Below are 15156 nucleotides of genomic sequence, written 5' to 3'. Positions count from 1 at the left end.
TTTGTTTAATTTTTATACAGTGTGATACTATTTATTGATGGGGGGAAAATTAACTGGGAATGACATAGCTTTAATTGCACAATAGTAACTAGTCCATGAATGAGGAAACTGCTGCTGTAACTTCACTATGACTTTTCATGTCTAGACAATACTGTGTAGTGTGACTTCAAATAGGACATTTTGTGTGTTTAATTGAAGAATATTTTTGTATAAGATTTTTGACTCTGAAAGCAAACCTTATACCCACCTTTTAAACTCCCTCTGCATCTGCAGGCCCCACTCTGGTCATCACGGAATATTGCTGCTATGGTGATCTTTTGAATTTTCTGAGAAGGAAACGCGATTCATTTATTTGCCCAAAGCATGACGAATATGCAGAAACAGCAGTTTATGAGAACCTTCTGCATCAAAAAGGGCCTGCATGGTAAGAATAATCTGCTACTACATAAAGGCATAGCCAGAAAGTTCAGAGGGAGGGTAAATCAAAGCTGATCTAGTGAAAAGAAATCACAAGAGGGCTTTTGTGTAGTGTTTTCTAAAGATTGCATCAATTTATTTAAAAAATCAGTTTATTATAAAAAGATGATTTAATTTTTACAAGTAATTTGTTTGTTTTAAAGATTATAGTTCAAATTATTTCATACACTTCTATTTTTACTGATTCAACGGCTTTTCTATGATTGTGTCCAGTGCCACTCCTTGGATCAAAAACTTCCATCTTTATTTTTAATTATCATTACTGCTAATGGTTGGCACCAGTCAGTTTGCAACGTAAATGACAATATGGCTAATGTTGTGTTATAGCACTCTGTGTTACCATGAGTTCCTGCATTTGCGGATGGCTTTTTACAACAAAAATAATGCCTTTCAGTACTGCACTAAATCACACAGATCTTGTGACAAAAGACCCTGTGCCACTATTTTGGAGTTAGGATTTCCCCAAACATTGTTCTTGCACTCTTTTTTCCCCCTAGTGTTCATCTGCCTGCATATTATTAAAGAATTCCATTTAAGATACAACCCAAGTTCTTCTTCTTAGGACATTTTCACATACATCTGTGCAAAGGTTCTCCTAATTCCTTCTTTTCTTTAAAGTACTGAAGATGTCATTTACCAAACCTTCACTTGTATAGCAATAAAGGACCCGCTCTATATTTCAGTCTATACTTTGCAGCATTGAGCCCATTACTCTACTTTAGCAAACTGAACTTAAAAAGAATCCAATAGAGCTCTTAGTAGGAGCTAAAGCACTTTGCTACAGTAGGGAGTTATGTCCCTTTGGTGTTAAGGATGTATCTGCCATATCACCATTGTGCCATAACACCTTCAAGAGAAGATTGGTCATGCTAGATCAGTACATGGATAGACAACACTGAAGAAACCACCTATGTGTTTAAGGAAGTGGTTCTGGAGTTTCCATTTGAATCCCACCATGAGGTTATGACTCCTATTGGAGGTGCCATCTTTCAAATATGATATAAAGCTGAGAATCTCATTATTTGAGTTTCACATAGCACTTTTTTATAAAAGGTTGGATGGGGTCTGTAGAGTCTTTACCAAATTTGAGTATTGCTGTGTGCTGTTGAATTGCAGCTGCATAACACCCCAGAGGTCTCTGCCCTTCAATGGAGGGGTGAAGTGTTTAATTACTTCTCAGGTTTGTTGTGAGACCAAGCGTAATGTTTGCAAAGTGAAAAGATATACTTGGAAAAAAGGTGTTGTATATGGGCAGGGTAAAGTGAATTTTTGTGTCCATATAGTTCAAAAAGATACTAAATGGAAAAATATTCATCATTGTAAAGGTATATATTTATAAACTATATGTAATTAGAGTCCATACATTTGAATATGCATAGGGATGGGAAAACTGATTTAAAAAAAATACAAATTCCCTCTAACTTATCATGATTTCTGCAACCAAACTTGAACCCTTTTGGAAATTCTGATGTTCAGTTAACTTTTCTCTCCAGTTTTATCTTCTGAATTTCAACTGAAACTTGAATTACCGAATATATTGATAGAAGCGGTCCTGAATAGAAGAAGGAAACATTAGAATGTCATCAGAAATATCTAGCCATTTCTTTTCCAGACTCAACCTTAACTATAAGGAATATAAACAAAAAAATTTTGGGTGCTTATCTGAACAAAACTCCAGACTTTGAGATCAGACCATTACTTATCTTATAATGCACATCCTTATAGCCTATTTTGTCAAATCTCATCAATCTCTGTATAGAATTTTTATTTTCTTTTTAAAAATAATTAACACTCACAAACCTTACGTTTTTCCAGTGTTAATCATTTGTAAAATTTTAGATTCAGATTTGTTCTTAATATTTTTATGCTAAATTATCCACACAGTGATGTCATCAATGAATACATGGACATGAAACCAGGAGTCTCTTATGTTGTTCCACCAAAAGCAGATAAAAGAAGATCAGGGAAGACAGGTAAGTACTTATCCAGAAATCTAACTCACATCCTATCGTACAAAGAGGGATTTCTGATTTCTTTTCAATTTTAAAATGATCTTTGATGATGGATGTGTCCAATTAAAACCCTAATTCAATGTGACAAGGACTAAAAAAAGAATAAATTCAGTTAAAAAGGCTTCATGTGTCTCTATGTTGTGAAAACATTTAGATGAGGGATTCAAATGATTATTCTACCATTTTGGTAATGGATGTTATTGTTAGAAGCAAGAGGAAAACCAAGGACATGGTAGGCCTTTTACTCAATGCGGGGGGGAAAACAATAACAAAATGTGGAAATGGCAGACATGCTAAATGACTTTTTTGTTTAAGTTTTCATAAAAAGTTTAATAGCAATTGGACATCTAACATAGTAAATGTCAATGAAAATGAGGTAGGATCAGCGGCTAAAATAGGGAAAGAACAACTGAAAAATTACTTAAACAAGTTAGATGTCTTCAAGTCACAGACGCCTGATGAAATATATCCTAGAATACTCAAGGAGCTGACAGAGGAGATATCTAAGTCATTAGTGATTATTTTTGAAAAGTCATAGAAGACTAGAGAGATTCCAGAGGACTAGAAAAGGGCAAATGTAATGCCAATTTATAAAAAGGGGAATAAGGACAACCTGGGGGGCTACAGACCAGTCAGCATAACTTCAGTACCTGGAAAGATAATGTAGCAAATAATTAAGCAATCAACTTGCAAATGCCGAGAAGCTCATAAGGTAACAGTCAGCATGGATTTGTCAAGAACTAACCATATCAAACCAACCTAATAGCGTTCTTTGAAAGGGTAACAAGTCTTGTGGATGGGGGGAAGCAATAGATGTGGTATATCTTGACTTTAGTAAGGCTTTTGATGCTGTCTCGCATGACCTTCTCATAAACAAACTAGGGAAATGCAACCTAGATGGAGCTACTATAAGGATGGGTGCATAACTGGTTGGAAAACCATTCCCAGAGAGTAGTTATCAGTGGTTCATAGTCAAGCTGGAAGGGCAAACCAACTGGGGTCCCACAGGGATCAGTTCTGGGTCCAATTCTGTTCAATATCTTCATCAATGATTTAGATAATGGCATAGAGAACACACTTATAAAGTTTGCGGATGATACCAAGCTGGGAGGGTTGCAAGTGCTTTGGAGGATAGGATTAAAATTCAAAATGATCTGGAAAAACTGGAGAAATGGTCTGAAAGTAAATAGGATGAAATTCAATAAGGACAAATGCAAAGCACTCCACTTGGGAAATAACAATCAGTTGCACACATACAAATGGGAAATGACTGCCTAGGAAGAAGTACTGCAGAAAGGGATCTGGCTGTCATAGTGGATCACAAGCTAAATATGAATCAACAGTGTAACACTGTTGCAAAAAAAGCAAACGTCATTCTGGGGTGTATTAGCAGGAGTATTGTAAGTAAGACATGAGAAGTAATTCTTCCATTTTACTCCACACTGATTAGGCCTCAACTGGAGTCCAGTTGTGTCCAGTTCTGGGCACCACATTTCAGGAAAGATGTGGACAAATTGGAGAAAGTCCAGAGAAGAGCAACAAAAATGATTAAAGGTCTAGAAAACACGACCTATGAGGAATGATTGAAAAAATTGGATTTGTTTAGTCAGGAGAAGAGAAGACTGAAGGGGGACGTGATAACAGTTTTCAAGTACATAAAAGATCATCACAAAGAGGAGGAAGAAAAATGGTTCTCTTTAACCTCTGAGGATAGGACAAGGAGCAATGGGCTTAAATTGCAGCAAGCGGTTTAGGTTGGACATTAGGTGGGGTGGTGGGTAGCTGTCAGGGTAGTTAATCACTGGAATAAATTGCCTAGGGAGGTTGTGGACTCTCCCTCATTGGAGATTTTTAAGAGCAAGATTGACAAACACCTGTCAGGGATGATCAGATAATACTGAGCCCTGCCTTGAGTGCAGGGGACTAGAATACCAGACCTCTTGAGGTCCCTTCCAGTCCTATGATTCTATGTATGGACTGAGTTTCCTTATTTATTCAGCACCACATTCTGATAAATATAAGCCAAATATGTTTCCAGGCCATCATACTTAGTCCATTTATAAAGTGTTTGCATTTGTGTTGCTTAGGATCATATATGGATCAAGATGTTACCATTGCCATATTAGAAGATGATGAATTGGCTCTGGACGTTGAAGATCTACTGAGTTTTTCTTATCAAGTGGCAAAGGGCATGAGCTTCCTTGCCTCCAAAAATGTAAGTTGTGAATTTGAGTGACAGGTTTTCTTCACATATTGACATTTTAAAACATGACTATTTCACCTGTTCAGTAATCTTTTTAACAAACACTGCAAATTAACAGGGTTCTGCTGTACTGTGAAGACTTGACTAGTCTATTCCTTTGTGTAAATCTAGTCCTGCATTTTACCAGCCTAGAGTTTTGCCCTGAAAAGTGCTAGTCTGCTCAGAATTAATTTTCCCTGGACTTTACTCGCATGAAGAAAAACCTCTAGGCTACCTCTGGGAGTACAATGCTCAAAAGGCAGCAGAATTGTTGCATTTCCATTGCTGAGGGCACTGGGAATTGGAGAGCTCCTTCAGTGCATGGAACAGAGCAATGCTATGGCTCTGTGACCAGAAGTGTGAAGGGAGGGATAGGCCTGAGGAGTTGTAAGGGTGTGTGCACCGTATCCACAACTGTGTGTGTATGGAGAAAGCAGGAGCAGCAGGTCCTTTTCTGTTGCTACTTCCTATGTCCTGCTGGTGAAGTTGAGGATTTTGGTCTATAGCAGGGGTGGCCAAACTGCGGCTCTTTTATGATTAAAGTGCGACTCACAGAGTTCCACCCCCCGCCAATTCTCCATCTACCAGACTGCAGGGGAGCTTGGGGCTTCTGCCCGGCAGCAGGGTGGTGGGGCTAGGGGCTTCTGCCCAGCAGGGAAGGGGTGTCTTGGGGCTTCAGCCCAGCGGGGTGCACCTGCTGGGATCAGGGCTTCAGCAGGAGCGGGGCTGAATCCCCAGGAGGCATGTCCCGTGGGGTGAAGTCCTGAGCCCCAGCAGGCATGTCCCCTGGGGCTGACACCCTGAGACTCCCCTACCCTCTGGGCAGAAGCTCCTAGCCCCACCACCCCACCGCAGGGCAGAAGCCCTGCTCCAACTGGCGTGCCCAGCTCTCAAACTTCTGAAGATTGTCGTAGTTTGGCTCAGAGGGTCAATAAGTTTGGCCTTTCCTTTGACTCCTGGAGCACGCAGCCCGTCTAATAAAATCTCCATCTGTTTTTTGCTGCTATCTGATCCCACACAAGCCCTGAAGACTTAATTTTTCAGGGACTTTTATAGTGTGGAAACTAGATAGAATTTGTGAATGAATCTGATCTTCAAAGGAGGAGATCCCTCCAAAAAGACAGTAAACTCCTGAATGTTTTAGATGGCTTACTCTCTGTGATATCTGTAAACAGTTTACAAACTGAAAAGCATTAGAAGACCTCTGAAGAAAGGTCTATTTGCACAAAATGTATGTGTTCAGAATTAAACCCTGGATGATCTGATACTTTTGAACCATAGAACACCTTCTTAAACAAGTGGATCATTACAGGATGGGTATTTTCAAAGTTTTGGTTTAACATATGGGATACTTTTAGTTTCCTACTGAAGAATCTTTGTAATTTTTTAAAAAAATGTTAAAATCAACATAGAGACCCACAAATTGTTTTCATTTGGACACACTGTGTGCTCTGTGCTTTCTAAAGGTTTCATAGGAAAAATTATGGAATATCAGAAAGGGATTTGTGCCAAATAAAAAGTTAGAGCTATTAATAATGTCCCTGCAGTTGCAATAAGATTTTTACTTTTTGAAAACAATTTGGCAATTAATATGAAAAAAGTAATAAAATCTAGGAACATTATGTTGTACAGTATATTTTGAATCTACTGTAAAAACAAATATATGTAATTTTAAACTTCCTGCCCTACAAACAAGTCTTAATGAAAGCCTTAGTCACTTTTGAAAATGAGAATTAGGTTCCTAAGTAATATAAGTGCTTTTGAATTTTTGAGCCTATATTTTTGCCAATTTCTAGTTTCCATGACCTTCCCCTAGGTCATGAAAATTGTTTTAAAAAAAAACTATAATTTTTTTTCCATAGAAACAAATTGCATTTTTCCCCCTCTGACTGTGTTAGAAAATAGCCCAATCGCTTTTTAATGAAACTTTCAGAAAAAAAAAATTTCTGGCTCAGAGCAAGCACACTGAACTTCAGCTGAAAGTGTGAAACTCTGAGAAAGTTATAAGGAACAGAAAATTATCCTTCCTAATGGAAATGCTTAGGCCACCTTAACTATAGACAGCAGTATATGCACTTCCTCCTGTATGTTTCGGTAACATTATTGTGCTATAAAGCTTGATAGCCAAGTAAGCTTTTTAAACTCAAATGCTTTGACTTTCAGTTTGCACTATATATTATGTATCGTTAAGTACATGTATATTCAAGAAAACACACACAGTCAGCAATTCTGCATCAGCAGTGAAAAGGACTGAACATACTAACAAATATTTTCCTGTTTGCTTGTTTTATTACTTTAGTGCATTCATCGGGATCTGGCGGCAAGAAACATACTTCTCACTCATGGTCGAATAACAAAAATTTGTGACTTTGGCCTTGCTAGAGATATAAGGAATGACTCAAATTATGTGGTCAAAGGAAATGTAAGTACTTGACTCAGAAGCATTCTAAATTGTCTTAATTGTGAAAGAATCTTTTTCTAAAATTTAGTTATTTTTATGTCCTTTAAACTTAGTGGTGCTGTATTTGTTTGGTTAATTATTAAAATAAGTATTCATACAACAATATTCTAAAAATCAGGTTTTATGGTGTTTGCTTTGTTATAAATATCATGCAGATAACAGAAATTGTATTCTAAATGTGGGATATTTATTGAGTAGGACAAAGTGGGAAGCAGAAATAGGCTTGATTTTTCACTGGTTCTATATTCTGAGGTTAGCAATGAAACTGACTTTAATTTGTATATGTAACAGACATAACCTGACACTTGCAGTTGTAGATCCAGATAGATATGGACTGTAGTGAGATGTGACATTTTGGACCAAAAAAGAAAAGTCTGAATACTCCAATCCAGACTATTCACAATTACATTAAGACCCCTTTTCACCAAATCTTAAAGTGAATGCACATTGCATTTATGCCCAGTTTAAGTCCCTTTTTAACTGCCAGAGCTGTTCATGGGTCCTTGGTGAAAATCTGACACATATGGGAATAAACTACAGGAGCATGCTGAAGAAACAAAAAATCAAGCTGTGGCAAGCTGAGAAGGGTAGAGAATTCCACAGTCCCTCTCTCACTGAAAGTGCCTGTTCCTCCCGAATAAACCCAATGGGTGATCGCTTAGGTGCCTTTGATAATCTCAGCTGCTTTGGTGTCCCACAGGAAGAGGCAGTCTTTAAGGTAACCAGAATGTGACCATTTAAGGCTTAAGTGAAAAAGACTGCATTTGTCAGCTGGTTTTGGAGATCTGCCCCAGCCATGTGTGCTGTTCCCAAAGTTCAGTATAGGGTACAACTGAAGTCAGAGGAAGAATTCAGCAAAGCAGCCAGGCTGGGTTGGTAAAATATCTACTGAGTGCTGCTCAGTGACATTTACAAAGAAACTGAAGTGAGAGGCCAGGTTTAATTTTCAAACTCAAGTCAGGATCTGCTTGATCAAGGATTTTTAAGTGCAGGCCAGCAGCTTGTGAGGTGGGCAGTAACTAATTACATTACACTTGTCTAGACTATGCTTTAGGTTGCCCTGAGCTGCTTGACAATAGGATTTTTCTTAGTCTGAGAAGGTTAGAGAAGGATAGGCAGCAAAGCTGCTGGGGAAGAAGGGAAACTGGGGCTGCTGTGGGAGGGGCTCCTCTAATTGTGTCTGGCCTGATCTTAACCCAGCTACGGCTATAGGAGCATTGATGCTCCAAACAATGGCGGCAGCCACTTCTGCTGCAAGTAGCTGCACGAGTATTTGGTTGTTCTAACTCAGCCAAACATTATTCCAATATCTAACTATTGCAGCTATATATTTCATTTAGTAAACCATGAGTAACTCAAATTGCTCATCTACTCCAACATCTACATGTTCTTTTCATCACCCATAACTCTAGGCAGTTGATGGAAAGATATTACCCTTTCCTTTCCCTTCTCATTTTCCTCTCTTCCTCTTAAGTCCTTTCCCTACTTCCTGCTTCCCTTCCCTACAGGACATCAAGGCTCTCCTAGACAGAGTAGCTATAATATATTTTGGTATACATTGTTTCAAAAGAGTTAGAAGGAAAGGGCTGGGATTCTCCCATTGCAATACAAACATTCTGGGAACAGCGGAAAGGTCAAAGGAATGAGAGGGAAGAAAGGAAATCAATCAAGAGGTTTTGAACACTTTTTTTTAACCATTTCCTTTTCAGCAGTTTGCATTTTTGAGGGTGGGGGAGGGTGTATTAGAAGCTAAAGCAGCTGCCTTGGTTGTCTGCTTGAAAAACTGGAGTGCATCAGAGCAGTGTAAGCATAATAGCTAATTCAAATAAAGAGATATGCATATTCAGAGTCTGATTATTTTAAACAACCATACCATGTTTATACAAATCCTTGCACTCTGATTGGCTATCATCCATTTTAAAGCAGAAACAGGGAGTCACACACTGTTTATAAAAACAACTATATAACTGGTTTCAGAGTAGCAGCCGTGTTAGTCTGTATTCGCAAAAAGAAAAGGAGTACTTGTGGCACTTGAGTACTTGATGCATCTGATGAAGTGAGCTGTAGCTCACGAAAGCTTATGCTCAAATAAATTTGTTAGTCTCTAAGGTGCCACAACTATATAGCTGTTATGCAAATCAGACACTTAAACTAATCAGAGTGCAAGGAATGGTATAAATGTAGAAAGCCTGTACAGTGATGGATCAGTAACTGTATGGTATCTCTGCACTCTGACTTGCAGAGAGAATTCCACTTCAGTAATAATATATAAAAAGATAGGTAACCATTATGTAAATGTACATTTTATATTATTAAATTTTCTAACCTGCTTGTCTAATTTTTATTTTCACCTTCATACCCTACCCCTGTAAAGGCTCGGCTTCCTGTAAAGTGGATGGCACCTGAAAGTATTTTCAACTGTGTTTATACTTTCGAGAGTGACGTCTGGTCTTATGGAATATTGCTTTGGGAACTGTTTTCTTTAGGTAAGATATTTACTGATTGAATGTGTACTTTGTATTTCACCTAGAGTTTATTTCTGATTTTAAAATGGCATTGATTAATTAAATGTTGTCTCCACAGGAAGCAGCCCCTACCCTGGAATGCCTGTGGACTCCAAGTTTTATAAAATGATTAAGGAAGGATACAGAATGTTTAGTCCAGAATGTGCACCAGTTGAAATGTAAGAGACAAGCTATCACTTACTAATCAGCCAATAATTTTTGAAACAAAGGAAGTAAAACTTCCAGATATGGGCTAAATGTACCTTATAATGTTGCCTTTTTTTCCCCTTCAAATTTTCTACAGCTGAACTAGCTTTAATTGTATAACACCTGCATACTGTGATCCTTTTATGGCCTAATGGCTCTGTCATTAAAGATATTCTAAGGTAAAGATAATAAAGATAATACACAGAGCTTACTAAGCAGTTTCAGTTGATGTAAACTGGTTAAATTGCACCGACTTGTGCAATTTCTGTACTTGTGTTCTACTTCCTGATTGGAATAAGATGGTCCAAGCATCTTTTTTACTAGCCATTTCCAGTGTAGTGTTTTTTTCAAATTTGTCAATATCAGACCCATTATCTTTAAATAGGTAGCCATCCTGCTGTAGCAACTCCTTACGCAGAACTTCCATTACTGTCAAATGGAGTTCTCCCCACAGAATCTCAGCAGCATTCGGTCCTTAATATCCATAGCCAATTGGGCCAGTGCTACTATTTCTACTCTTATAAAATTTGTTTAAACAGTTTTACTTAGCTGTGTTTTGAAATTTCGGAATAAGTTGCTATTGTTACACTGGATAACTTCAATCTGTTTTAGCCCATACAGATAATAATGGAGTTTTAATACAGAAATTATTTCTTGCTGAAATTTCCAGTCAATAATATTTAATTTAACATCTTTGCAGGTATGAGATAATGAAGAGTTGCTGGGATGCTGATCCTGTACAGAGACCAACATTTAAGCAAATTGTACAGCTAATTGAGCAGCAGCTTTCAGATAATGCAAACCATGTAAGTATGAGCTTCCAAATGGATCTTCAATCTTTAATATTACATTTCTCAAAAACCTGTGTGATGTAAATCAGACTCTAAAAAGAGAGCAAAAAATTTAGTGGCCTTGTTATTGGTGTACTTTTGCACTGTAAATTTTTCCTGTTAGGATAATTTTCAGACTTACCCCTAGCTCTTCGCTGCGCCATTCCTTCACAAATGGTATGCTCATACTAACTTTTGAAAACTGTGTATCTGCATAAAATGAAATAAACACAAGTTAGAGTATGTTTTTGATGTTTTGCATGTTTTTGAAAATGTACATGCTGTACATGTTGTTATAAAATATGGTCATAGCTTTTGATTTCTTCATATCTTAAAACACAGACTAATATATATGTATGGAATCTCATAATTGTGGATGTATCAGTCAGGAATGTACCTTTTCTTTTGTTTGAACAGCTAAGTAATACACTTTCTGGATTTGGCCTTTCTTTACTTTTTGATCTGTCTGCTCTGTTATTTTATCAGTGAGACGTAGCTCCTAATTGCTTACATCACTTTTGAAAATGAGATTTAGGCTCCTAAATCAGTTAGGTGTTGCATATGAATGAAGCAACACCTACAGACCTTTAAAAATCTGGGCCCTGGTGCCTGTCACGTGGAATGTAAGTGTTGACAAGCTAGCATCTTGCTGTACTCAGTTCTCTTACTAAGAACTTTGTGGATGGATAAATGGACAGCGGGTCTTAAAGAAGGAATTATGCCATTTCAGAGACACAGATCCTGCCCTGTGACGAATGATTTACAGATCTGCACCTAAGGATCATGTGGCCATATATGGGGTTCGAACTTGCTTCTAGGTTAAAAATAATGGTTCCTTGGAAATTCTAGGTGCCTGGCTTTGACACAAACACAAGTGGCTCCCCAATATGTTGAGAAATGAGGAAACCAAAAACTGCTGGGGTTCAATTGCTTCCTTTAACATATTTTTGACAAACTACAAGGGTTACTGAAACAAAAGCAAAAATGTGAGGAAAAGTATGAAATTATTGGAGGGATTTTCAAAGATTCAGATGAAAGATTTCAAAGATTTCTGTTTAAAATTATCTTACAAAATCTCCTGTCTTTTTTTAATAACTGAGTTTGAGGTTCTGATCCATTTTAGAGAACAATTAAATCCAGGCACTCTTAAATTCTATTTCAGGATGTACTTTAATTTCCCAAGGAAACAAATTACCCGGATAGATGTTACCAGGGCACATTGTAAAACAGGGCAACTAACAGCAATGGTGAATTCTGCTTATATGAAGGAGGCATTCAGTGAAATATTGACAATAGTATCTGTCTTCTCCAGGCTTACTCAAACTTTTCACCCCATCAAGGAAATGCTGCAGATCACTCAGTGAGGATTAATTCTGTGGGGAGCAGCACTTCATCTACTCAACCCCTTGTGGTGCGCGAAGATGCTTGAAAGAGGAGAGGGACATCTGGAAAATAGCCAACCCAGATGGATTAGGCACTCTTATTCTGTAGGGGACAAGAGAGGGTAGACATAAATGATTTGTCTTACTTTACTCACTACCAGGGTAGTCTGAACGTTGCTATAATACTGTCTTTTACCACGCACCGTTACACGTAAACTTAGTCCATCCACCACATCCATTGTTGCAGTTTTGACTGAAGCTGTATATACTTTGCTATATTGTATGTTTTTGCAGTAGGGAGTCATATAAACAAAAATCTAAATCTTAAACCTGGGTCTGGAGCTAGTTGAATACAAACCAAACCAACTATTAAACAGTCCATCTCTAGATCTGTGCCTGGAAAGCTAATAGTCATTTTCTGATTGCTTGGTTGTTGGGGATTTTTTGCTACATTTCTGAAATAAATACATACATACATACATACACACATACAAATAGCTGCTTGCAAGTGGCAAGTCTAAAACCCTACAAATGTCACAAGCAGGTGTTCTGAATTGGATGCCACTAGAAGAGGGTAACATGTGGACATGGAGAGGGGTGGGAGTGAATAGAATAACACCTCCCGCCTTTCCTCCCCAGCACCTCAGCCTGTGCAGCCACTAGACCATTGAAGGGACTCTGCAATTAGGGAAGGCTTTCCAGACATCTGGGGAAGGAGAGCATTGTGGAGCTTCTCTCCCCTTCCCTCATGTCTGAGGTTAAGATTTTGTCACGGGTATTTTTGGTAAAAGTCAGGAACAGGTCATGTGCAATAAACAAAAATTCACAGAAGCCTATGACCTGTCCCTCAAAATACTCAAAATAACTGACAAAATGGGGCTGATGTGGGGGATGAGAGCCTGAGCCCTGCTGCAGGATGGGAAAGGGGGGGTCCAGCACCCACTGCTTCGGCTGACAGCTCTGGGGCCCCCTGGCGCCCACAGTGGCTCGGAGCTCCAGGGTCCCTCTGCCTCTCACAGTGGCTCTGAGCTCCAGGGCCAGCGGCTTGGAGCTCTGGGTACTCCTGACACCAGCAGCTGCTGAGAGTTGCAGGGGCACCCTCCCCACCCATGGCAACTGGGAGCTGTGGTTTGGAGTTCCAGGGTCCCAGCTGGCTGACAGCTCCAGCCCCGCTCACCCCAGGGCTGAAGGGAGATGTCACAGAGGTCGCTGGAAGACATAGAATCCATGACTTCTGTGACCGCTGTGACATAATCTTAGCCTTACTCATGTCCCAGCCCGTATTTCACATAGTTTTCATTCCAAGCAAAGAGTGTGGTGTTGCAGGGTGGAAAGGGAGTAGTACATGCTTGGCTAATATTTGTATCTTAAAAATGGACAAAAAATGTGAAAGTGAAAAATCTCTTTCCGTAGTTGTAGTAGTTTGATCTGGGTACAGAGGAGACGTTTATAGTAGGATCCACATACCTTAAGGACAGGCAGTTAATTTTTCACCTTATTTTAAACAAATAATTCTTCTTCAAATTCTTCGTCAAAGAATTCTTCTTTCCAGAGGCCCCTTGTGTTCATACAAGTGTAAATTTCCCACAGGTGGGCCCACATACCCGTAACCTGGGAAGGGCTTTGTTCTCAGTCCCTTCGTCTTTCCAGATGAATATTGTGTGATGGTAAAATTAATAAGAGGGAGAGATTATTATTGGGAAACATTGGATCTTAATGTAGCAGAACACAAAATAGAGATTCAGCCTTATTTTACAGGTATGTAGATTTGGGGTGAGAATATGTTTTTTAAAAATACTAGCCCTGAGCCCAAGACTCTGGTTAAGTGTCCGAAACAACCATTTTTTCCAGCACAAATACTGCTAGTTCTTCTCTTCCTATATTCCTGTCAAGTATAAATCAGCAAAAACATTGAAAGAAGCATGTAGGAGACAGTACTACTTAAGTACCTATTTATTTACAATGTGCCTGCACTTAAGCACTCTGTTATTTATACTCAACATACTAGTCAGTCTCATTGTTCTGAGTTTACATTTACTTTTTATGTGTAACTAACAGCCTAAAACAAGATAGCTGTAAATGCACACACTGGTATTATAATTTTAGTACCTCATGTTTTCATACTTTATTTTATACAACCATGTATTTCGTATATAGTTCTAGAAATTTGTCAACCAATCTTAAAATAGCCATTTGCACTGGACCTGTCTATGCTGTTGCACCTTTCTTAACCAGTTGTTTGGGGGCACACTTATGCATATCATACTTCTTGTTGAGCATTCTTGTTTCAATGCTATGAAAATTCTTTTGTAGTGTGCTGGCTTTCAGAGCTATTGTAGACAGTCTAGCTGGTATAATTGTAGATGTCTTGGTACTTTGCGGGCACTTAGCTGAAAGAATTTTTGGTCTCAAATATTCTTTAAATTTATATTTTTATAATTTGGGCTTTTTTGAAACTTATTTTGTAGTGGCTTGATGTTTTAAATGGTTTTACGCATTGTTTTTTGTAAATATGGAAATGTAGCAATAATGTCATTTTGACTAGTCTCAGTCCTTGAGTCACAAAAATATTTTTATATGTATATATAGATATGCAAAAACCATATGTATAAATAATGTAAGTGTTTGAAAGTTTATGAAACACTTTTGGATATGGTGTCCAGTTGTAGAATTGCAGTTCTAAAGAGTTCAAATAAAAATGTAAATACATATTCCTATGCTACTGATGTGTAATATCTTAAAATGTAATATTTCCTTTAGTTATAATCTTAATAAACTCTTGGGTGGATGCAAAACCACAGTATCTGGATCCACAGAGGCGAAGTTTGGAATTCTGAAATATTTTTGAAAATGTGTGCTATGACACTAACAATCTATTGATGCTTCTCTGGAGACCTCTTTACGTATAAACAGATTAGATCAGCATGTGAAAAACTTTAAGAATCTGTGCACGCAGGGTTGTTTTGGTATCCAAGAGTGAAAGTATTTTAATGCTAGAGAATTGGTCCACAATACATATTTTATTGGTCTGAGTAATTTAA

General features: G+C 38.1%; 1 protein-coding gene across 2 annotated transcripts in view; it reads left to right on the top strand.

The window, feature by feature from the left end:
- Positions 1-14863, top strand: part of KIT (KIT proto-oncogene, receptor tyrosine kinase) — an 80589-nt gene extending 65726 nt beyond the window's left edge. For both annotated transcript variants that reach the window (XM_077815622.1, XM_077815623.1), the window contains 8 exons: positions 274-424; positions 2362-2450; positions 4577-4704; positions 7031-7153; positions 9567-9678; positions 9776-9875; positions 10604-10709; positions 12046-14863. In XM_077815622.1, coding sequence (XP_077671748.1) covers positions 274-424; positions 2362-2450; positions 4577-4704; positions 7031-7153; positions 9567-9678; positions 9776-9875; positions 10604-10709; positions 12046-12162 — 926 coding nt within the window. In that variant the 3' untranslated portion in view covers positions 12163-14863. The remainder of the gene's footprint in view (positions 1-273; positions 425-2361; positions 2451-4576; positions 4705-7030; positions 7154-9566; positions 9679-9775; positions 9876-10603; positions 10710-12045) is intronic.
- Positions 14864-15156: the final 293 nt, after the last annotated feature.

This window comes from Eretmochelys imbricata, chromosome 4, assembly GCF_965152235.1.
Source record: "Eretmochelys imbricata isolate rEreImb1 chromosome 4, rEreImb1.hap1, whole genome shotgun sequence".
Lineage (NCBI taxonomy): Eukaryota > Metazoa > Chordata > Testudines > Cheloniidae > Eretmochelys > Eretmochelys imbricata.
The sequence above is the reverse complement of the archived record's forward strand: the minus strand, read 5'-3'. Positions and strand labels throughout refer to the sequence as shown.